At 45.1% G+C, this 25,634-nt stretch overlaps 1 protein-coding gene across 1 annotated transcript in view; it reads left to right on the forward strand.

Annotated features, from left to right (window-relative positions):
• Positions 1-10,969: 10,969 nt before the first annotated feature.
• Positions 10,970-25,634, forward strand: part of ncam2 (neural cell adhesion molecule 2) — a gene marked incomplete at both ends in the record, with an annotated part of 251,101 nt that continues 236,436 nt past the window's right edge. Inside the window, one exon of the mRNA XM_080520194.1 lies at positions 10,970-11,021. Within this exon, the coding sequence (XP_080376320.1) occupies positions 10,970-11,021 (52 nt within the window). The remainder of the gene's footprint in view (positions 11,022-25,634) is intronic.

Below are 25,634 nucleotides of genomic sequence, written 5' to 3' on the forward strand. Positions count from 1 at the left end.
CGGCGACTCTGAGTATTTGAAAATCGCCGAGCAGAACCTGCTATTGATCACGAACCACACAGACTGTTAGTAACTGGATTTATTTATTTATCTTTTTTTTTTTCTCTCTTTTGGAGGAGAAAAACCGCGTTTTGGCTGAAGTAGGTCGATACCGCGACGTGATCGGCAACGGCGTGAACCCGATTGAACCGACGTCGTGTCGTTTTTCCCGTTTTCCACTGTTCTGCCGGTTTACTTCCCCAACACACACACACACGCACACGCACACGCACACGCACACGCCAAGTCATCTTTCTCACTGCATCAAGCGATACGAGCAAAGCTGACTTTTCCACATCAAGATGAGAATGGAGGGGGGTGGGGGGGGGAGGATTATCAGCCTCAGAGAAAGATAAGAGTCTCGTCATTGGGCCAGGAGTCTTGTGTACAAAAAAACCCCCCCAAAGGTCACCGGAGCTCGCCGTGACACCGTCAGACATGGAAACGGTGAAGGTCAGAGAGATTGACGGCGTAATCCGTTCACCGGGACGACGATCACGCCGTCTCACCGGGATCCGTTTCCTCGCGTCGCCGCCGCCGACCAGGAAGAACATGGAACCGTCACAAAATCGTAGAGGTCAACGCTTTGCGGCGTGAGGGAGGATGATGATGATGATGATGATGCAAGACGAGCAGTCGGATCGATTAAAAATCGCAAATTTGTCGGAGGGGTATTAATCGTTTACGTGTGAAAACGTTTGGTGCGTTTTTGGGTCTTAAGGCACTGGAAATGCAACTTTTTGAAAATGTTCAGTCTCCATGGGAACGGCAGGAGAGAAGCCCATTTTTCAAAATACGGTGGAAAAAAATAAAAATTTTGGAAAATGGCTCTCTCGGTGGAACTTTTTGAAAATAATCCAACTCTGTTACCACAGAAACGGACGGCGGTAAAGACAACTTTTTGAATAGAAATGGGGGAGAAAATGCAACTTTTTGGAAATCCTCAATCTTTCTACTCTGACTCTATAGAAACATTTGGAAAATTCTACTTTTTGAAAATGGCTCTCGAGGTGAAACATTTTGAAAATGCTCTGACTATGTGGATCCAGGCGGGACGTGACTTTTTGAAAACTCTCCAACTCCCCGGAGACGATGCATATTTTTGAAAATGTTTCCATGAATACGAGGAGGGGCAACTTTTTGAAAAAGCTTTGACTCCATCTCCATGGAAATAGTGGAAAACGCAACTTTTTCCCAGCCTTGCACGTTAACTACATTGTTTTCAGCGCTGTTTTTTGGGGGTTTTTTTCCGTTTCCATGGACACGGGCGTCATTTACTCAACGTAAATGGGAAGTTTTTCGGAGAAACAAACACAAACGTATTTTCCCTCTTCGTTTATCTTCATTCTATCGGATTAGTTGCGTATTTGAGCTGCTGACAAGAACGACAGAAACGTTTGTTTCTAAACGTCGTACCAATCTGTTGTTACATTATTTACATTACTAACGTGGAATAAATGTGAAAGTTCCCCAAATGTGCGTCGTGATAAAACTGGTGAAAATGGCTTTCTTTTTTTTTTTCTTTCTCCTAGAGCGAAGAGTTAGTCAAAAACAAACAAATAATGCTGCTGAGAAGTCTGGTTCTCCGAGCGTACCGAGCCGAGCTGCCGTTTGTCAAACGCCACAGTTCGTGGCGGACGAACGGAGGACAAAATAGAAGGCGAAAAAAAAAACCCACCGTTTTTTTAAAGGTAAAAAGATGGATGCTGACACCTGATTGCCGGCAGTTCCTCATGTTTGAAAAGCCGGCTGGCGGAGAAAATTAATTGAGGCCAAATTGCAGCCTGGGCTGGTGATCATATTCAGCTCCGTCTCCGCTGCCGACGGCGGAGCGAGGTTCAGAACGCTCCCGGCAGCCGGCGGTGACATTCATCAAGTCTCGCGTGCCGTTTTTACACACGGCTCTTTAATCCCGGGTAAACATGGGGCCGTGGCGCCGCGCCGCATTGGGATGCGTGGACTCGGCTGACTTCTGAACTCGCCACGAGGCGACCGCCGGGCCAACTGCGACGCCGAGACGCGAGTCAGAACCCTGGATTTCAAAAGATGCGGTGTTTTTGCGCGTTTTTAAAACTCGTCTTAAAACCCATTTTTTATCCCCCGCCGTGGCTGATAGGCCCCGAAGGGGGACCTTGAAACCGTACGTCCGTACGTCCGTCCGTCCGTTCGAACGTTTCTACCTATATCTCGGCAACCCCTGGGCCCACAGTGACCAAACTTCACATGTGGATACATCTCAGAGAGGGAAGGGATACTATGGTGACCTTGACCTAATTTGCATATTAAGTAGGTCACAGGGTCACGAAGTGCTTAAAAACACATTTTGGGCTCTGGAGGCCTAGGTTTTTGAGCTAGGGCTCTGAAATGTTATACACACATGGTACACACTCCAGGGATAACCTCCAGTACACCAAGTGACCTGACCTTGACCTTGAAGATTGGTAGGGTCTGAAGTTTGCTCGTCATGGTTGCACAATACATGTATTTTCATATAAACATTTCTCCTCATTTCTCAGCAGTTCCTGGGCCCACAGTCACCAAACTTCACACATGGACACTCCACCTGGGGAGAAGGGGCACCATGGTGACCAGGACCTAATTTGCATATCAGGTCACAGGGTCACTAAGTGCATAAAAACACCTTTTGGGCTCTGGAGACGTATTTTGACATAGCTTATGAAGAAGACCTTTCAGATTCTACATAATTATCTACTAGGACCCATGGAACACCCTCTAGTGTACCAAGTGTGCTGCCTTAGAGCTGCTTTGTGAGAAAATATAAAGCCCTCCGGCGGGGGATTAGCCCAGCAACGGCCTTCTTGTTATTCTTTGGCTTTTACCTCAGCGGTGAGACTCTGCTCTGGTTTTAGTGCCTTCGTTTTTTATTGTTTTAACCTTTTATGGTTTGTTTATTGTGTTACCATCTTATTGTTTTTATTGTTTTAATGTTTTTATTTTTTGCCTCTTATATTATTATTTCAATGTACAGCACTTTGTCTCAGCTACGGCTGCTTAAAGCGCTTTAGAAATAAAGTTGAGTTGAGTTTCCGCGTCAAACTTGACCAAAGTGGTCAATTTCTAAGGATTATGCCGAAGCTCATTTTCCACAAACGTACTTAAATTCCGAGTTGAGTAAAGTCCTGCTCTATTTCCACTTATTCCAACAAAAAAGAAGAAAAAAAACCCATTTCAACCTCGGTGACAAATGTCTGATGCAAACAAAGGAGTTTTTTAAAGGAGAATGGAGTTTTGCTCCGACGCCGCAGAAGCTTTGACTCATTGTCGCGAGCAATTTGAGGCCAATTATAGTTGCCGAGTGAAACACACACCGAGTTATTCAGGCTGTAATAGTATATGCACTCAACAAGACGCTGTCGGTAAATGTTGACCTTTCTCGAGTTTTACGAGGTATTGCACCGGTGCTTGGTGACTGAAGCCAAAGTACCTCAAGGTTTTGGTACTTTGGTACCTACGTCGGTTGCTTGGTTGGCTACTGCTTTCATTTGTTGGTCAGTCGGTCGCTACTTTGCTTGGTCACTGTGTTGTTTGGTTGCTTACTGTTCGTTGGTTGTTTGGAACTTTGGGTGTTTTTAGGGTCCGTTGGTTGTTCGGTAACTGCCCTACGTTGTTGCTTTGCTTCATTGGTTGCTCGTCGATAAAAGTATTACTCATCACGTGCGTCCGTTGAATGTCTCGACTGAGCTTGTTTGTCGTGAAATTTGTTTTTTGACGGCGGCTTCAGGGTTCACAAGAAGGGCAACAAATCCCACGTGTGTCCAGAAAGTCAGGGGTCTTCAATTTTGCCGGTAAATGAGTACATTAATGCCTAAATTTGCCAGATTATGTGAATTCAAAGCACCTTGTAAAAACACACTTTAAGGCCAAAATTAGACAATAAAGTAAAGGCACTGAGTTCGCGCCAAGCAAAGAGGAGCTCCAGGTACAATCAGAGCTCTAAGTGGCTTCTCGGTGTGGATGTCTTTAGTTCCTGCCCATTACCGACCATCATGGCTCGCAGCTTGCTGCACAGTGTGGAGCCGCCGGCGGGTGAAGCGTTCTCCGGGGCCGAGACCCCTCCCCCGCTTGACTTCCCTCACCCTCTCACCCCGCCTCGTGTCGGCTGAGCTTAATCCGACAAGACGCTAATAGACGGACCAATTACCATGATGTCCGCCCATTACGAGTGGTTGACCTTTGACTCGTCCCGCTGACGAGGATGAATAAAGGACGAGTGGAGAGACGCTCGCGAACTTGAACTCGTGTTATTTACAGATTATTTCCGCGCTTCGCGAGGCCCCGCGTGCACACGTTGGCTTGTTTGGTTTCTTATCTTCCAGCTCGCGGGAACTGTTGCGCCATCAGTCTGTAGATGCGTCAAGGGGCGCCGGGCGGTCAAGCCGTCGTCCTCTCGCCTCGCCGACCTAAGCTCGGGCGGGCCGAACCGCGGCGCCGCTTCCTGCCGACTCGCTCCTTCCTCGCACAAGCGCGTGTGCGCCCTCGCCGCTGATCCGCCGTGACGTCTCATTCCGCCTCATTTCCTCAGACCGCGGCCTCTTTCTAATTGAGGCGCCGGCGAATACAATTATGGCGAGAATCATCCCGGACTGATGTGAGGACGGATTAACGGGATTAAGAAGATAATCTGTTGACCCTCTGGCCCCGGCGCAGTATGAGGCTGCGAAGGCAATTTGAGGCGGGGAGAGGAAGAGATATGGGCGGGCGGGTGCCTTAATGAGCGGGCGGACGAAAGAGGCTCTGACCACCGAGAGGCTGGCTTGCTCCGCCGCTGAGGGATTACTTTCCAGAAGACTCCCCTACAACCTCTCCTGGCCGCTCTGCGCGCCACACACTCGCTTCCTGCGGTCAAAGAACAAGAACAAGCAGCAGCAACATGCAGGCTCTTTTGTTTCGATTGCCAACACATGAATCTGCTCATCGTGAATGAGTAGTGTCGTTGCCGATAGTTGTAAAAAAAAGCTTGTGCGAAAAGTTTTATTACATAGACTTAAAGTGCCGGGTAACTGGTGAGTAGTTCAAGGCCTGAATCAGGGTCTGGATACCTCGGTACAACTTCTACCTTTCACCCGAACCAGGATCTAGATACTTTCGTACAATTCCTACCCCTGCCTGAACAAGAGGCTGTATCCTTCCCTAAAATTCCTCCCCCTCCCCCAAAACAAGGGTCTCGATACTTCCGTACAATTCCTGCCACTGCCTGAACCACGGTCTTTACCTTTTCCAGCAATTGCTATCCAAACCACAGTTTGTAACTCTCGACACTCTACCCCCGAAATAGTCTGTTTCCCCAACCCTAAATTTCCTCCCCAGAATTCCGACGGACCCAAACCACAGTTCGTAACTCTTCCTGAACCATGGACTGCACCCCTCCCCACCCTTTGAATGACCATCACAAAAAGAAAAATAAAGTAGATTTCCCTCGCGAATAGAATAGGAAGAGGACCTTCCACTGTTGTTAATAATGAGGTACAGTCGGAGGTTGTAAAATGCTCGGACAAAAAGTTTTTCCGCCTCAATTTTAAAGCACTGCGAGTAGTTCAAGGCGGCTTAAAGTCCTGATTGTGGCGTTAAATTAATGATGGAATTGGCTCATAAACTGTGTACACAAATTAGTTTTACTGGCCTTGTGTGGCCGTGGCGACTCGCAGACCGTAAAAAGTTCCTTTTGGATGCCGTCCGAGTTGTTTGCACACGTTTAGCTTAAAAGTACGCCGTGCCAGAGGGAAGTAGAAGGCGAACAATCCCATGAAAGGGCGAGGAATCGCATTTTGTCCCTGGAGTTTGTCTCATGCTGCCTTTGATCTGGAGGACGTTTGAAATTTCTTTGCACCACATGGTGTCATCCAGTAGAAACCCTTTTTTAAATTTAATAGCTGTGATCCAGTTGTTGATCTGCAGCAACCCGGATCAATGGGCTGAGATTAAAACTGATGTTTAATGGACATCTGATGGGTTTAAGTAACGCTTCTGACTAGAGCTGCAAATCATCTTCCCTTTTGCCGTCGACCAAAAGAATAATGAAAGGCTTTCTTTACGGATGAAACGTTCCTCCTTTGACACCTGTCTTGTTCTTTTTTAAAAGGAAATATAAGTGCTTAAAGTCTTCGGGTGACAAATTAATCATCAATGATCGGAGGAGATGCTTGACGTCAGATGTTCTTTGAAACGGATGAAGCGATAAATTCTGCCTTTTACCCCCAAAAAGACACTTGTACGCACTTTGATGAGAATTGATTTACAGGTAAAGCTTAAATACAATGAGGCAATTTGTTCATTGCTTCCATACAACTTTATCCAGCTGAACTCGGCAAACTGTCGGCAGGCGTTGAACCGGAGACTTTCTCGTTGTGAAAAAAAGGCTTGGCTTTTTTCCCCCCCGGGTGGAATCCGTAAAAATTCCCGCGACGCCGCCTTTGATCTCCCGCGCGGCAGGTTTCCGCAAGTCAAGTTTGAGGGAAATGCAACTTTTTGAAAACGGCCTCCGAGTTGGAATCTTTGGCCAACGAGTCGATCCGGTCTCCATGGAAACGGACCTTGCACGCAGTAAAGACTCGTTCTGCACATCCTCAGCGGGTGAACAATAACAACTGTGTTAATTTCATTTCCAGATGTGTCAGGCGACTGCGTCGACTTACAAAAATGTCACTTTTCCGCTCCCATTGAGACACTCGGGCATTAATTTTCATGTTTATGTTTCACGGGAGGTTTTTGAAGTGTGAAAACGTCGACGTGTGACACCCGCCCACTTCCTCCACTTTCAGAGGAATAAACAAGGATCAGCTTGAGGGGATACGGAAAGACATGCTTCTTTTTTCTTTTTTTCCTATTTTTGAAAGATGTTTTCTGTAACAAAAAGGAGAATGAGTATATTTTGGAAGTAGAGAAATGTGTCGGTTCCTGTCAGGTCAGTACTCTACATAGAATAAAGTAGGAGGAAATAATGCGATAGGAGATTGGTAAACATGAGGCGGATCAAGTGTGGAACATGTTATTGTTACTTACCTGAATCTTTTCTTTTCTGCTGCAGTTTCAGAAATAAAAGATCAACCAGGAGGATTTGGAATTGAGACCGACTTCAATCTGTCATCAGGTGAGTTGGTGTGAATGAGCTTCACAGTAATAGTCTTTGTGAAAACTGGAGAAAACACAACTTAAAAAAAAGAAAAAAAAGAAGCTCAGTCTCCATGGAAATGGGGCGGGGGATCAAGTTTTTAAAAAGTCGCTATCTTTGTGGAAATTTATTTTTATTTATTTATTTATTCATTCATTCATTTATTTATTTATTAACAGGATAATCACTTGAGATGTAACATAGTTCTTCCAACAAGAAATCGAATTAAATTAAATTAAATTGAATTGAATTGAATTAGAAAAATAAAGACAATAATAAAGTTGTTCAAAAACAACGGTCACAACAAATACTATGCATACAGGTCAGTAGCTTTTAGCAATCGTGCAGCCCCTCATATCTACGTGACGATTTGCTGCAAATAAAAATAGATTCCAATGTACTATTTGTAACCGAATTGCTGGATGAAAGCAAGAAACAACAAAGTCAAAAGTCTAATCCTCATTGTTTTGAAATCAAACCAGCAAAAGTAAAAACAAACAACAAAAGCAAACGATTGTTTAGAAACAGGAGCAATGAGTTAATAAACGCTTGCGACAAGCTGTCTGAAAGATGGAATTTATAGAAAATGGTCCATCTTTTTGAAAACGCTCCTTCTCTAGCGCCAAAACACAAGAAAGCTTAGTCTTTGTGAAAACTGTAGCAGGTGCAACTTTTCAAAAATACTCCCACTAGTGCTGTGTGACACTGCAAGATTTGGTATCGATCCAATAATCTGAGAAAATGAGAAAAAGCTATTTCTTGCTACTGAAATCGGGGAGCGACTTTTTGAAAACAAACTCAGTCTTTGTGAAAACTTGTAAAAAAAAAAAAAAAAAAAAGCTTGTTTTTGCTACTGAGATTGGCAACTCTTTTGAAAAAAAGAACTCTCTTCATAACTGGAGAAAATTTGACTTTTTGCTCCTGAAATAGGAGGGCAACTTTTTGACACTCAACTCTATTTGTTTCACTAAAGCGTGCATTTTTTTAAAAAGGGTCAGAACAAGGAGGACTACCAGCTTTTGACGACTCGGGAATAACGACTACCGATGCGAGTATTAACCTGTGGAAATGTGGGACAAGATTACTTTGTGAAAATATTCCCATTCTGTTCACACGGAGGGGTGAAATGCGACATTTTGAAAACGCGCCTTCGCCGATGAGAATTGGAAAATGCTCCGACCGTGGAAGCAGGAAAAAAAAAAAAAAAAACCCACTCTGACTTCGTTTCGTGGAAATGGCGGGAAAAGCAACTTGTCCTTGTCACTGTGTGTGGTTTCATTTCAAGTCGACGCTTTGGCGCCAGCTTGTGGCCTGGTGCGCCAACTGCATCATTTTCTGCGTTTCCGGGGGAAGCAATTGTCAAAACATGGCCACGCTGACGTGAAACTTTTCCGAAACGGTGCGTTTTCACTTCAAACGTCTTTGTTTTTAGCTTTATCATATGAACCGTTCAACATGGTTGCCATGGCAACGCACTCCGTTACATCATCTTGAGCAACGCTGAAGCCAGCTACGATGTGATTGTGTCCGTGCAAGTGAAAGATACGCAACTTTTTGAAAATGCTCGGACTCAGTCTCCGTGGAAATGAGGGAAACGCACAATTTTGAAAGTGCTCTGACTCCCTCACTGTGCAAAAAGGGGATGTGGGGTGGGAGCAGCTTTTCAAAAAAAACCCACCCTCTCCCTTGAGATGGGGAAAGCGCAATTTTTCAAAGACACTGCAACCCAGGAGAAACTGAAAAAGAGCAACTCTTTGAAAACGCGGACTCTCTGGAAACAAGGGGGAATGCATCTTTTTGAAAATGCTCCATCTCTGTGAAGACAGGGAGCAAAAATGCACATTTTTGAAAACAGAATGCGTGGAAATGAAGAAAGTGTCTTTTAGCAAACACTGGGACAATGGAAACGAGTGAAAATTGGAGAAAAAAAAAAGCTCCATATCCATGGAAATGGAAGAAATTGCAACTTTTTGAAAATGCTCCATCTCTATGAAGACAGGGAGCAAAAATGCAAATTTTTGAAAACACTCAGAATGCGTGGAAATGAGGAAAGTGCGTCTTTTAGAAAACACTGGGACAATGGAAACGAGTGAAAAAAAAAAAAAAAAAAGCTCTATATCCATGGAAAATGGGAGAAATTGCAACTTTTTGAAAATACTGCAACTCTGTCTCTGGGTCAACGCAACATTTTTGGAGCAGTCCGTCTCCATGGAAACGGGGCAAAGCACATCTTTTATCCATACAATTTTTCAACTAGGAACATTAACGTTTATAGGATATCGTTTTCTGTGTGCACGTTTGTGAATTCATTCCAAAAACGAGCGACGGCACCATCTTGTGGCCTGGCATGCAATTAAACGCCGACTCGTTAATGTCAAGAGTTTGCGAGTACAGGTTTTGGATTATCCTGCATTACAAAGTCTTTTCACACTTTTTTCAATCTGTTAAAGGGCATGGACACGTTTCCTGTGACTTAACAGAATAAAAGCAGAAAAAAAAGTGCACTTTGCCATTGCAGTGAGTCAAAGGAGCCGTGGGGCTTCAAACAAAGAGAGCAATCATTGTTCCAAGCAAGTTGACGCAATTTGTCAACCAAATGGTCTCCGGCTCAAACGCTGCTTAGTTTTCTCTTAATTATGTCACCAGTTCCAGCAATCTGAGACATTTAATGGTTTTCTGTGTAAAAAGAGTTTTTAATTGACTTTTATTTACTTACTGTAAAATAAAAGGCTTTTATTTTTCTCAAAATATTTCATGTTTTGTATATTTGAGAGAAACATGGACAAAGGTATCATGAAATACTTTCTTTTCTGTTGTTATGAAGAGATTTTTTAATAAAATGATTCTACATTGGTTAATATTGCAGTGTTTTGTTTTTTAACTGGATTTTTTTTGTAAAGAAATTTCCCAAAATTAGCAATTTTGTGATGTTTTAATGTGATTTTCAACATTAGACAAGAATACACTGTTATTTACTTGATATAATGATGAAAATTCAGATTTTTTTGTGTTTTTTAAGACTATTTCCCAACATGGAATTTAAAATAATGCAATTTTTCATGTGCAGTTTTGAGTAATGAAGAGAAATTGGGTGTTTTTGGTGGAGAATTGTCCTAAAATTGGCAAATGTGGCAGTTTTTCTACGTGTGATTTGGGGTAATAAAGACAGACGTGGTATATTTGGTGGGGAAATGTACTGTAATTAGTCATTTTGGTTGTTTATGCCTGACTTTCGACTTGCATTTACTTGCTCTAATAATAAAACAAATGTGCTTTTTTTCCCTCTGGTATTGAGTGACTTCTTCTATATTTTGGAGATTGAGGAGTTTGTATTTGACGTTGCAGCTTTCCTCGGTGCAGTTTGAGGGGATTTTAATGAATTTATACAAAAGGTGTTTTCCTACTTTGCATGCTTGTATTCGTCGTTTATCAGCCTCGAGTCTTTGCAGATTTTTTTTTTAATATTTTCGCATTTTTCTTTGTTTCCCTACACAATTCCAAACAAGTGACGCAAACATAAACATGTTACATGAGCTTTTTTTTTTCTTCCTTTCCTCCAGCAGCAGTGATGTTGGAGGCGAGTGATGCTCGTGAGGGGAGGGAGGGAGGGAAGGAGGGAGGGAGGTGGCGTGAGCGCGCCGGAGCGGGAGCGCGCGTATAGGAAGGAAGCGAAACGGACGGAGCGGAGGCGCGTCAGTCGCCAGCGGAGCTCAACACCGGGACTGTGTGTGTGTGTGTGTTTTTAGATTACTCCAAGCAGCCGCAGAGCCCTACGTCCTGTGATCCTTTACAACCCCAGAGATGACGCTCCAACTCGCGCAGCTCCTCTGCGTGCTCGTCTGCGGCAGCCAAGGTGAGGCAAAAAGACGCAAAAAAAAAAAAAAACGAAAAGAAAAAAGAGAGAAAGAAAGAAGCTTTGTGGGGAAGTTGGGTGTATTTCCTATCCCGATCTTGCAGCAGAGAGGAGAGAAGGCTGGATTGTTTAACTGGATTGTTTTGTAGTTGAGGCACGTCTGCCAGGGTCCAGGATGCTGGAAAAGAAGAGGGGGGGGGGGCAGTCTGCGCTCGCCCCCCTCCAGGATTAGAACTGTCATCTCCATATTTTAGTTTGTGGGTGTTTAAACGCATCTCCGTTTTATTTTGAAAGGTTTTTTTCCCCTTCTCGATCCACCTTCATCTTCAATCCAGCAGATCTGAGCCTTGTGCCTTTTTTTTTATTTTATTTTGCTGTGTGTGTGTCTGTGCCTTATTTTTGGGGGATGAAAGTTTGCACTCCTGGCGCTAATTGGCTTTGCGCATATGTGTGTGTGTGTGTGTGTGTGTACGTGCGCGTGCGCGTGCGGCGTGCGCAGCTGTCACCGGAGAGGCTGTTTGATTACAAGCCCACACACTCTTCCACACTTTTCTTTTTTTTTAAACGTGTGTCCTGATCCAGCGGGGCGCGTCACGCGTGCCCAACGCGCTAAACATGACGCGTCAACATGTGTTGAGGCGGGACTGTGCGCGCGTGCTGCAGGGTGAGGGGCTATCTGTTGAAAATCAATCTTATTCCTCATATCTTCTCGTTTTTATGTGTGTGTGTGTGTGTACGTGTGTGTGTGCGTGTGTGCGCGTCCTGGCGCACAACGGCAGGTGGGGGTAGAGCGCTGCAAAGTGATGCCAAGAGTGGAGCAAGGAGCTGCTGGGCGCGTGTGGCATGCAGATACTGGAGTACCTTCAGGGTAATAATAAAAACAAAATTCACGACGTAGTACATATGCCAGGCCTCTAGGTGGCGCTATGACCGCCATAGACGTTCACCACCACTACAGAAGACGCAGAAAATAAGTCACATCGGACATCTCGCCTTATTAAAGCAGTCCGTTTCGTACGATGTCGGAGTTGGCGCCAATGTTTTCTTTTGTTGTTGTTTTTGTACCTCAGAACGATACTGCACAAGTTCGAGAAGGAGTCGGATCGTTTTAATTTTTACTCTGTCTACAATAATTGCTCGGATGAAAAGGCTAAAATCACTAGAATTTTTTTTTTTGGTAAAAAAAGTTTACCAATGGTAAAAACAAACTAAAAGAGATAAAATGTCCTGAAGACTATAAATCCTCCTGTTATTTAGCTGTTTATTTATTGTCCTCCTTTCTCTGGTTCAGTCGCCTTGGACATTTATTTTTTTTATCCTGTTTTATTTGATCTTCCACTTTGTTTCTATTTATTCTCGGTGGAGCCGCGGTTCAAGGAAGGCATGTAAAAGATGCTCGTTTCAAAATAAAACTGCGTTCGCCTTATTTTAATGTTTGAATGCGTTTTGAAGCAACAGATCAATTTGATTTGGTCGAAAATCTCTGGTGTAATGATACAAGTACAAACCTTGAACTACTTGCCGATACCGAGTACCAATACAAGTACTAACCTTGAGCTACTCGCCGATGCCGAGTACCGATACGAGTACTAACCTTGAGCTACTCGCCGATACCGAGTACCGATACGAGTACTAACCTTGAGCTACTTGCCGATACTGAGTACTGAGACGAGAACTAACCTTGAACTACTTGCCGATACCGAGTACCGATACAAGTACTAACCTTGAACTACTTGCTGATACTGATTACCAATACGAGAACTAACCTTGAACTATGTGCCGATACTGAGTACCGATACAAGTACTAACCTTGAACTACGTGCCGATACTGAGTACCGATACGAGTACTAACCTTGAGCTACTTGCCGAGACCGAGTACCGATACGAGAACTAACCTTGAACTACGTGCCGGTACCGAGTACCGATACGAGTACTAACCTTGAGCTACTTGCCGATACGAGAACTAACCTTGAGCTACTTGCCGATACGAGAACTAACCTTGAGCTACTTGCCTATACGGAGCACCGATACGAGAACTAACCTTGAGCTACTTGCCAATACCGAGTACCCGTATGAGTACTAACTTTTTGCTACTTGCCGATACCAAGTACCCATACAAGTACTGACTACCAATACAAGTACTAACCTTTATCTACTTGTCAATACGACTACCAACCTTTAGTTACCTACTGATACTGAGTACTTGCCGATACCGAGTACTGATACAAGTACAAACCTTTCGCTACGCACCGATGCTGAGTACAGATACGAGTACTAACCTTTATCTACTTGCCGATACCAAGTACCTATATCGGTACTGACTCCCAATACAAGTACTAACCTTTAGCAACTTGCCAGTAAGACTTCTAACTTTTAGTTACATGCTGATACCGACTACCGATGCGAGTACCGATACCAAGTACTATCCTTAAGCTACTTCCTGGTAGATAAACTGCGCGACGGCAGGCTAGCGCTGCTGATGCTAATGTCTGGTGAGAAAGTTTCCGGTCCGAGTATCACTACTGAAGTCGCTGTAGCTGTACAAACTCCTTCCACCGCCTCTTGACACTTTGTCTCTTCACTTCTGTCGTTCTTCATATTAACGAATCTCCAAACGCCGCCCGTCGCCTCATCCGCCTGCTGACGACGCGCGGAGTTGCGCAACACCCTTCCGGGTATCGGCGTCGGCGCGTCCCCTCGTATAAAGACTCCTGATTAAGTTGCCCCGAGCCACTGAGACCCAGACTTTATTACCCCCGGCGTTTTTAAGGGACTGTTTTCGATTGGCAGCTCATCTTTCTCCCGGATTAATCAATAGGCTGTTAGAAAAAAACCGCCGTTATGAAGGATGGGGGGGGGGGGGGGGCGGGGGGTGAGATGTATCTTAATTTATTATTACAGTTAATCCCACCGAGGTCAGGCCTGGAGACGCTCCTCGTGAAGCCTCAACTGGAATATTCATGGCTTTGTTACTTTCCCTTTGTTGCAGAGGTATTACATCACCCTCGCCGAGCAATTTCCATTCTTATCGCGCCGCCGAACGACTGCGAAAGTCCACACAGATTGACCTATTAGGCGATTCACGCCGCGCCAGTGTAATGTGAATAATGAGGATACCTCAGAGTTTTAGCGGGGCGTGTGAGCGGGATGCTCAATTCTGCCCGTCGTCTGTCGGCGTGGGACCTTGAAACAGACGCTAATGCGTCAGAACAAGGAAAAAAAAAAAAAAGAAGGAAAGTTGGTTTTTGGGTTTTTTTTTCTCGGGGCTTTCGGCGGTTTCCCCTGCGGTTGACACGGCTGAAAACTCAACTTTTTAGAAGCTGGAATGTTGTTTGAAAATGCTCAGCTTTCTTCCGAAACAGGAGGGAAACGTAGGCTTTTTAAAAGCGTTGCGCTTAAATCTTTTGGAGATGTCTAAACTGGGGAAAAACGCAACTTTTTGATGACTCTGCGTTTCTGTGGAGACGGTGAAAATGCAACTTTTGGAGGAACGCTGTGTGTCCATCGACAACGGGCAAAAACACGATGTCACTCAGGGAATAGTGGGAAGTGCGACTTTTTGAAAACCAACTTTTTTGAAAACGCCATTTTAACGGGGAAAGCAACTTTTTTAAAACACTCCATCCAAATAGGGGAAAATGCAACTTTTTGAAAATGCCATCTAAATGGGTGCAATGCAACTTTTTGAAAACACCATCTAAATGGGGTAGATGTAACTTTTTGAAAACCAACTTTTTTGAAAACGCCATTTCAACGGGGCAAGGAACTTTTTGAAAACACTCCATCCAAATAGGGGAACATTCAAATTTTTGAAAACGCCATCTAAATGGGGGCGATGCAACTTTTTGAAAACACTGCATGGGAAACTGCAACTTTTTGAAAACACCATCTAAATGGGGTAGATGCAACTTTTTGAAAACCAACTTTTTTGAAAACGCCATTTCAACGGGGAAAGCGCAAATTTTTGAAAACACCATCAAAATGGGGGAGATGCAACTTTTTGAAAACATCCATCTAAATATGGGAAACTGCAACCTTTTTGAAAACACCATGTCTAGTTGTTTTGGAGATGCTATGTCTACATTTAAATGGGGGGGGGACGTAACTTTTAGAAAATGTGACAGTTCTGTTAAAACGGGGAGAACAAAACTTCTTGAAAACACTCCTCCGTCTAAAAATAGGGGAAGATGCAGGCTTCACCTCAGTCGAAAGAGGGAAAACGAAACTCTTTGAAAACTCTACGTTTAAAGGGCAGAAAACGCATCTTTTGGAAAAAAAACGCCCAAAGCAAGTCTCAAAGGAAACGCAGCAAAAAACGCAAACTAAGCCTTTTACACTCGGGTCGCTGTCGTCGTCGAACGCCGGGTTTGAGTGTATGTCGTCGGATTTCCACGCTGGTGCGCGGGAATTACCCCGGTGAGAGTTTTTACAGGAAGTTGGTTCATCTCACGCAACGACGGTCACATCCTCCCATTAACGACATGCAAAAGCTGCTGTGGGGGGAGGCGGCCTGTGTCTTTCCCCCTGTAAGGTGGAATTGATTGCGTGATTTGATTAATAGACTGGGAGACGGAGCGAACGTGACGAGAGGCACGGCGGACGGATGGAAATGGAATCGGCCCCCGGAGGCGGCGGCATATGAGAAATCAATTTAAGGAACGACTGCAGTCAGCAGGGCTCCGAGTTGTACAAAGGGCAATCTCAGTGCTATGGATATGCTATTTATTTGCCTGCAAGCTTTTTTTGTTTTTTGGATTTCTCACGTGTGCCCTTTCGCCCGCTGGAGGCCTTGCCCTCCAGCTCCTATTCCAAATGTTATCCAGCGGCGGGAAACGACGTCGGCGTAGTCTGTCCGACCTCCCGCCGGCGTCGTGGGTCCCAAAGATGGAGGAGCCGATCAATTATTTAAAGTGGAATTTTGCCTAATAAACGCCTCGTTTTCAGCACCGCGGGGGAAACTCCATTTCCCTACGTGACCTCGTCACCTCGGAGCTCTGCTGGACGGCCGTATTTTAACTCTGAGTTCTAGGTTGACAGCACAACGGAAAGAACAACTTTTTCAAAACGGTGCAACTTTTAAAAAAAAAATTTTCAAGGTCCATTGCCGTAACGTAAGGGCTTTTTCGAAAACGTCAGAGCTCCGTCCCGAGGAGACGGCAGAATCGCTTGCAACTCCTTATGCACACAATAATGGTAAATAGTGTCCGTCTCCATGGAAACAGGAGGGGGGGACTTTTTGAAAAAGTTCCATCATTGTGAAAACTGGGTATTAACGCAACTTTTTCAAAAAGTGGACAAAATACAACTTTTTGAAAAAGCTCAGTCTGAAAATGGGAGAAAAATCACATTTTTGGAAAGGTGGGGTCAAATTTTAAAAATCCTTTGACTTTGGTATAATTCAATTAAACTTTATTTACACAGCACCACATTTTTCGGTGCTTTTAACAGAAAAAATGTTTAAAAAAACAAGCAACAGCGCCACTTCCTGGCCAGAACGGGCTAACTGCACCGTTTTAAGAATGTCTGCTGCTGTTGTGTAAACGGTGATCGTTTTCAGAACGTCGCCACGAAACTTTTCTACAACAAGAACCCCAAAATCTGTGTTTTTGACTGAAACACAAACACCTTGTTCAAAACCTACTCCGTCCAATATTTGCAAACATCCATACATGTTTTGTAAACGCAAAATAATGGAAATTGGCCAAAGCTTTATTTTTTATTATATTTCAGCTCTTTACAATACATATAGCCTAGCTTAAAATCTGAACGTTATTGCCCATTAAATCGGGCAGGAAGAGACTGTGATAAAAAAAAATAAAAAAAGTCATTTCAATTCACGTGAATCTGATTGTGGCGAGTGAAATTTCATTGCCAGAGATCGAATCAAACTCCATGGAAGTTCCTGCCGTGCCAAAATTAATAAAACGTAATCGAGTCCTGTCGCGATGGAATCGAATCAGCGCCGAGTGGCGTGATCGGAGGAGGCAGCTGCTGCACGCCGCTATGTTTCCCTGTTAAGTTTTTTTTTTTTTTTTTTTTCCGGTGCCAAGCCAAAGCAGGCGACCCATTGGCTCCCGCCCGCTCGCGTCCCGCCAGGCTAAACGCCAGTCTAACTAGCAGGCTAATAGGCCGAGCCCGGGTGCCAAGGGCGGCGGTATCGGCGGGCCAGATGGCGGGTAGGAAACAAGGTTGCGGCGCCCGTCCTCTCTCTCTCTCTCGCTCACTCTCCTGTTGCTTCTCACTTCCTGTCGCGTTCTTAAACTCTCAAGGGACGTGGCGCCGCCGGTACTTTTGGGTTCTTGCGCGTCTTCCTCTGGCGCCGGCAGACGGATGAGACGAATGGCGCCGCTGACGTGTATGAGTGACCCACTTAGGCTGCATTAAAGGTATACAGGAGGATTTTCAGGAATTTTAGGAAAGAACCGCCCTCTCCACCGTTTGAAAAAAATGCGCATGCGCAACGCTGTACCTGCTCCCGAGACGGAACGCCTACTAAAACGCGTGCGAGAGACGTGCACGAGCCCAGTTCTCCTCGTGCACGCTCTGTTTACAAGTCACAAGTCGGCATCGCTCACATAAGCTCACTTTACAAGAAGATTTGCACCAGAGGGGGTGAAACTGTGTAAAAATGTCCGAGAATAATGCGTCGGGTCGGCCACCGGCATGATGAGAACCGTGTGGAGTGAGCTGCGCGCAGGGACGAGCACGTACGACGGGCTTACGTCATATATCACCAGAATGATTGACAATTGGGAGGACCAGTTATTTTGATGATCCACCCGGAAGAAGAAAATCCTCTACTATACCTTTAATAACCACAACGCCGTCGGAATCGTCTGTCGGACAGGAAGCGGTGCGTTTCACGAGGGTGCCGACAAAATCGCGTGGCGGCCGCCGGAAAGAGCACGACCCATCACAGTCGGGCGTTTTCCAGCAAGTTAGGATAAATATTGTACTCAGAAGCCGTCAAAAATAAAGAGGAATGATCAGTGTTTTGCTTTATCGCTTCAGGAAAGTTGGATTTGAACATTTTTTTTGACGGCGTTCTTCAGGATTTGTCGGTCGATGTTTCTGGCAAATATAAGAGAAGTCTGTCGAAGGCCAGTCGGTTTTGTACGACATACCTTTGACGTGTTTTGACAGAGTTCTACCGCGTTAATAGCCACGCTGAAGCCCGAGTATGTGCTGGAATCATAAGTTGTGGTACGTTTCGTGAGGGTATCGGCAAAAAGAGATCTACTGGTGTCAAAAAGCACGATCTGTCAGAATCGGGCATTTTCCAGCCAGTTTCGATAAATAGCCCTCAGAGGTACGACAATTTAAAAGTGTTTTGCTTTGTTCTTGGTCTTTACAAAGTACCTTTGAGTTATTGATGCCGTTCTTCCACATTTGTCGGTTGATGTTTCTGACAGAACGCCGTCAAAGGCAAGTCTTTTTTTTTTTTTTTTTTTACAACATACCTTTGACAGGTTTTGGTCTGCTGGTGTTGAAAAGCACGATCCATCAGAAATGGACATTTCTGAGCTATTTCCAATAAATATTGTCCATAAAAGCCGTCAAAAGTACAAACAATTCTCAATTTTTTGCTTCCTTCTCTTCAGGCAAGTCGGTTTTTACTACATACCTTTGACGTGTTCCGACGGTCTTTCTCTCATTCTGTCGTTTCCGACGTCGCTCTGCGGAATCGGGCCGCTCCAGTTTGCCGCCTAAGAAACGTCGGAGAAACGCCTCCATTGTCAGGACGCCGTCTTTCCTCCCCTCAAGTACAAGATCCAGGCTTCCCTTGTTAGTTTGTTCCCATTTGTCTCCGTGTCACTGCGAGCAGGTCCTTCGCTACCGTCTTCCCGGTCTACTTTTTCATGTATGTGCAGGTTAATTATACATTTGGAGGTTGTTTCCCCCCCCTGTGCAAAGCGTATATTCATCACTAGTGTGGCATAAAAGTCATGTAAAAGTTTCCATTGACTCCGCAGTATAGTTTTCGCATTTGATGAATATAAAAGTACGACCGTGTTTGAAAATACCCCAGAAAACCATGAAAGATGTTCCAAATCAATCCATTATTACATACACTATTTTGTTTCCTTTCCGCATAAAAATTAGTTAATTAGGTAGTTTCAGGGCTTCTGCCGGCTCCCGGAAATTACTCTATGCTTGCTTTATCTTCTCGACATACAGTTCTCCTATTTTGCTTGTTTAAATGTATTTATTCCGACGTGAAAGCTGCAGATGTTCCAGGTATCCTGTTGTTCACATACACATTTGTTTATGAATACATTTCACCTTTAACCACGTTGTCAGATGTAAAGCCTGCGTTGCAGACGCAGCCAGTTATGGCTTACCGAGGTGAGATCATCGGAAAGCATAATATTGTGGATCTGTTTGCTTAATATTCAGCTATTTATACGGCATCGTGCAAACACGGTAATAAGGCACTGTCATTTCTCCCGATCGGGACGAAAACCTTTCGGAACTGACCTGAAATTCATCGGCACTGAGATGCAGTAGCATGAAAATCTCCTCCCGAGTGTTTCATAGCGTGGGGCCGGGGGAAAAAAAGTATCAGGTGAAGTGGTGGCGAGGCGCCAACGCGGATGACAGATTGAAATTTGGACTCGGAAGGCAGCGAGATGGACGGATGACTGGAAGGGCGGCCGCTTGACGGATTAGCGCACAGCTGAATGTGCGAAGGCACAGATAGAAGTGTAATGAAGACGAGGCGTCTGTTGACAGCCAGAGAACTATATATTTGAAGTACTTCCTGCTGGGTGCCGGCCCCGCGTCGATGGGGGATGAGTTAGCGGGCTGAAGACTGTCCACTTGGTCCATCAGGGCGATTGGGAAAAGGACTAATGCTAATTGTAGCGCCGCTGCCGAGCAGGTGCTAATGAGATGTTGGTTCTGGACAAACGTATCCATCCTCTGACTTTCTCTTTCTGACTACCTCTGCTATCTGGTACCTCGATTATCTGGTACCTCGATTATCTGGTACGTCAATTACCTGGTACCTCAATTATTCGGTACCCCAGTTATGTGGTACCTCGATTATTCGGTACCTCAATTAACTGGTACCTCAATTATATGGTGCCTCAATTATCCCATACCCTTGTTATCTGGTACCTCAATTATCTGGTACCTCAATTATCTGGTACATCGATTATTCGGTACCTCGATTATCTGGTACCTCGATTATCTGGTACGTCAATTATTCGGTACCCCAATTATCTGGTACCTCGATTATCTGGTACGTCAATTATTCGGTACCCCAATTATCTGGTACCTCAATTATCCTGTACCCTAGTTATCTGGTACCTCGATTATTCGGTACCTCAATTAACTGGTACCTGAATTATCTGCTGCCTCAATTATCCCATACCCTTGTTATCTGGTACCTCAATTATCCGGTACCCTTATCTGGTACCTCAGTTATCGGGTACCCTAATTATCCGGTACCCTGGTTATTTGGTACCTCAATTATCTGGTACTTCAATTATCCAGTACCCTGGTTACCTGGTACCATGGTTATCTAGTACTTCAGTTATCCGGTACCTCGTATATCCAGCTCTGCACCATATCTCGTGTGAAAACCAGACGTGGCTTCAGATTTGAGTTGTTTTACCTCCTTGTACTGGTTTTAAACACAATATTTTCAGCGACCAGCAGGATTGTGTATGAAAAGGCCGCTTCACGACCCATTAAAAAAAAAAAACAAACTGAGCGTTAAGCGCAGGAGTGAAGAGCCAACGGAAGTGAAGCGTGTTTCCAAAATGATAATCAATGCAGGCGAAATGTATACTTTCAAAATAAAGCATTTCCTTCTGTCTTGGTGGCGGTTAGGGATCACACAGACTTATTTCCCTCCAGTTGAAAGTTTGGAAGGAAAATCATGGTGGGGTTGAACGTGTTATGTCGCCTGGGGAAAGAAAACAAAAGCCTGTAGAGAAAGTTTCTTTTCATGAGCGAGTTAATTCAGAGTCTTTCAGCGTTTTGTATTCTATTATTTTGGATGTGCTATTGAAATGCAGTGCTTAAACCCGCCTGGGAGTGTGTTCTCTTAAGGTCACGGCGTCCCCTTGAAACCAGCCACAAGGCCCGCTGAGCCGCTGCTGTGGAGCTTCCGGCTGGTTTCGGTGTGTTACCTTTAGAATCAAAGTTTTAAAAAACACCCGCTGAAGGCTAGCGGTGGTGTGGCTTCCTGCACATCCTTGGAGGGTTTTGTTTCCCGCAATCCTCCCGGTAACGGAGGCGAGGGCGAGGGGCGAGGGGCGAGGGCGGGGATGACAAATGTTTCTGGTCCAGTGTCCTTTACGCCGAGGCCACCGGGACGAGCTCGTACATTAAATCAGCTCCTGATTGAAGTGAAGTTTGGGGAACAATAAGAAGTCTGTTCGCTGGTTGATGGGAACCAGGCTCTCCGGATCCCGCTTCTCCTTCGGGCTTGCACTATTAAATTATCTTCTGCTGCATTGTGTTGTGCCGATATCCATCATACTTCCTCGTATCCATTCATCCATCCGTCCATTCAGACGGCAGAGGCCCCTCGGCGTGTCATTTCCTGCCGGCTAATTAAGCTAAATTGTGATTGATGGACTCCCGGGTGAATCGCGTTGCCGTCCCACCGCTGACCCACGAAAGGGGATCGGCCCGGCTGCCAATCACGCCTCGCAATAAATACCCCGTGCCGCTTTGTCAGCGGCGGCCGGGACAAAGGCTGACGCGGATCGATGTTGCTACCCGTTCCCACGACAACGGTTCAAGTGACAACGCAGCGTGGTGCAGAACAGCGAGTTGCCACGGTGATGTTGCACCTGTTGCAGCACTCATAATTGGGACCGGGACCAAGCGGCGTTTTCCGAGCATTTTCAAAAAGTTGCATTTTCCCGCTTACACAGACGGCGTCAGAATATTTTCAAGGTGTCACGTTGTCCCTATTTACATGGATGCAGATGGTTTTTCTGAAAAGTTCCGCACTCCACGTTTCTACAGAGTTGGAAAGTTTTCAAAAAATTGTGTTTTGCCATTTACACAGAGACAGAGTTGTGGCGTTATCAAAAAGTTGTCCTATTTCAATGGATACAGAGCCTTTTTTTTTTTTTTTTTTTTTAAAGATTCATTTCTATTTGTTTACTCTGAGACAGGTGTCAAAAGCAATTTTGTTTTAAGGGTTGCATTTCCCCCCGTTTCTTTTTAAACGTTGCGTTTTCAAAAAAGTTGTTTCCCTAATTTACAAGGAGAATGAGTCTTGGCGTTTAAAAAAGTTGTTTTCCCCTTTTGCTCAGACAAACTTGTAGCGTTTTCTTCATTTACATGGAAAAAGCGTTTTTTTTTTTTTTTTTAATATTGCAGTTTTAAAAAGTGGTATTCTCAAATTTACACAGCTTTTTCAAAATGTTGTGCTTTCCACATTTACACATAGATGACGTCAGACATGTGTAAGCGGACTTCCAAAACACCACAAAAGCTTTGCGTTTTTTAAAAATTTTGAATTTTGAATTGGGATCGTTGCCATGGGAACGGGGCCCCCGGTCCTCATGGGAACGGTTCTGCTTGGAAACGTTGCCGAGACGAGCTCTTGTTTACGGAAGGCTTGATGAGAAATAGACCCTGATTGCCTCTTGATGTCAGACGATCTTCAGACGGAATCTCCTTAGGCTTGTTTTCTTTGTTGTTGTTGTTGTTGTTGTTTCTGTACGAGGGCGGAGATTTCCTCTTCCGCCATGCGTGGGAAGCTCCCCCCTGCCCGATGGAGTTCTTCTTCACACCGATGGATTTTTAAATGTTGCTTCTGCCGGGCCGTTTCGGCGTTGCGCCTTATCGACCGTCTGGCAAAGCTGTAGGCGTGTTTTTTTTTTAAATTCCACCGTCTATCTGCACACGGCATCTCGCCGGGGACCGTTGTCATTCCCGCCCACGATCCCCGGGAATACGCCGAGGATGTCTCGTGATTAAAGGACGCCGTCTTATCTTTGCTTTGGATCTGACGCGCCGGCTCTCCAGGTGAAATGACTCTCCTCTCTGCATCCGCAGGAGAGTAGGCGGTTTTCTGAGCCGGACTTGAACGCAGCACACGTAACGACGTCGGTTCAGTCGACAGCGCCCGAGAGGCTCCGCTTTTAAAAACGCGATGCAGATTACGCTCGCTGGAATATTCGTTTCTGCAGAGATTGATCATTTGTTTTGAACTTAATTCTTTTAAACGGAATGTTTTGGAAGGAACGGAGTAGGAATTTATGCTTCGAGAAAAAAACACTGCAAAAATTTGGAAGTTGTTTTGATATATTTCTAAAAGTTTAGATATTGAGAAATCAATACGCAAGTTGTTTAATTGTGAAGCTAATTGACATATATACACAAAAGTCAACAATTGGTACCGGTATGGATTCCCGGGTATCGGTACCGTATCGGTACTCACCGCTCAAGTTGAGTTTGTTTGTTTTTTTTTCTGGATAACTTTCAAGTGAAAATGAAACTTTTTGGAAACGGCTCCCCAGGTGAAATCGGCGATTCCTGGAAATGCTCGCCGCCCGTCTCCTTGCATGAAACACTGGCACCCCACGGCCGCAGCCACTACCGTAATTTCTGGACTATGAGCCGCGACTTTTTTTTTCACACGCTTTGAACTCCCCGGATTAAATGGCGAAGCGGCTAATTTGTGGATTTTTACCGTTTAACGAGCTCCGTGCCGCCGATACATGGGTGATGCGTTGAGGTGCATCACTAAACTCCGCATTTCAGGAAAGTACGGTACTTGTTCTACACATACTCAGCAGAAGTAGTACTTGACGGTGGAGTTCTTGTCCAGTTCATTTGTTCGGCGGTTGTAGAAAAAGCCCTCCGGGTTCCTGTTATTTGGACGTATTTAGCGGTAAATCAAAGATGAGGTGCGGGGGAAAGTTTCCAGTGTTAAAAAGAGCGTCGAGCCTCTGTTCTGTCGGGTCTTGGTTGCCAGTGTCTGTCGTCCTTTCATGTGGAGGCAAAAGCTTCAGGGCTCCAGTCTTAGGAGAGTCTTGTGATCATGTGCAGACGGTCGTGTCTTTTAAGGTCTCGCGGTTGATGGTCTCTCACTGTGGCGAGCATCAACTTGTTTTCACTATTTACATGGACGGAGCAATTTTTTTAAGGGTTGTATTTCCCCCCCCCGCTTCCACAGGGAGTTTCTTTTTAAACGTTGCATTTTCAAAAAAAGTTGTTTCCCTAATTTACATGGAGAATGAGTATTGCCGTTGTAAAAAAAAAGTTGTTTTCCCCTTTTACTCAAGAGACAAACTTGTAGCGTTTTTCAAAAACTTTTCCTGTATTTACGTCATTTTTCAAAGCCGTTTAAAGCACTAATCAGCAGGAATCTACATGCAAAGACGTGAAAACGCAACGTGATTTGCTTTGGCGTTTTAGAAATGTTTTGCATTTATACTGAAACGTCTTAATTAAAGTCGAGGCTTTTTTCAAAAAGTTGCATTTTTTCCTGGAGCTTTTTCAAAAAGTAAACTGCAAACAGACCTCCAAAACGCAACAAACAAATGTTGTGTACAACAGGGCCTGAATTTAAAAATATTTAATTTTGCCCCATTACGTAAACATAACAAACCGTACGGGAAACACAATGTGAGGCGGTTTGTTTTAAGGTGGCATATCCATGTCTTTTTAAGGCGGTATGTCCACACGCTCCCAGCAGAACTCGCGGCGTCCCGCCGCCGCCATCCCATTACTGCGGTCATACCTCACCGGGACTTTTTGGGCCGAGCCAGATTACATTCCTCAGAGCCGCGCCGTGTTGTCGGAACAGAGAGTCTTCCAGCTAAGCTTGGGCCGCCGTGTTGCTTCGAGGGGCAAGATTACTTTTATTTCACGCTGCTTTTCATCCATCCCGGAAAGTCTGGAGTGGGCGACCGGAGAAATGATAGATCGGCCCGGCGCTCGGGGGCGAACGGCGCCGCGGCCGGACGTGGAGAAACATTGCAATGCGGCTCCTCGGTCAATAAGCAACAAGGAGCTTTGCTGGAAGCTGCGGGGGGAAGAGGAGGGGTTAGATTGTTGTTGGGGGGGAGGATGGGGGGGGGGGCAGCACTGGCAGCTCTCTCCCCAAGGAGGCGGCCCGAGCTACAAATTAATAGAGCGCTCCCACATGATCTGGGGGTTTCATTTGGAACCGTCACGCTACATAAAGCCCCACAGAAATGAGAAGTTCACGATCCTCCACCCCCCCTCCACCCCCCCCCCCCCCCCCCCACCCAACCGAGTCCCCAAATAACCTGTGTGTTTGTAACACCCCCTCCCACACCCCTCCTTCACGCCACCTTCCAGCTCCAAGCCAACCGCCGTCTCGCCATTCCTCAAGTGCAACGCAGTGTGAGAACTCTGATGGTGGCAACGTTCCTCAAATGAAAAGAGAACCGGGATCCACCGATATCACTTCTTTAAAAAAAAAAGAATACAAGTACTCACCTTTAGCGAGTTGCTGGTGCCAAGTACCCATACGTCGTCTTCATATTTTGTACGAACATCAATCACAGTGTCTCACTTCTGTCATTCTCATTAATATTAAAGAATCAACAAGCTGCTGACAGTTCTCATCCTCTTTTGCCGATACCGAGCACCGATACGAGTACATGCCGA

The sequence above is a fragment of the Blennius ocellaris genome (genome assembly GCF_963422515.1).
Source record: "Blennius ocellaris genome assembly, chromosome: 24".
Classification (NCBI taxonomy): domain Eukaryota; kingdom Metazoa; phylum Chordata; class Actinopteri; order Blenniiformes; family Blenniidae; genus Blennius; species Blennius ocellaris.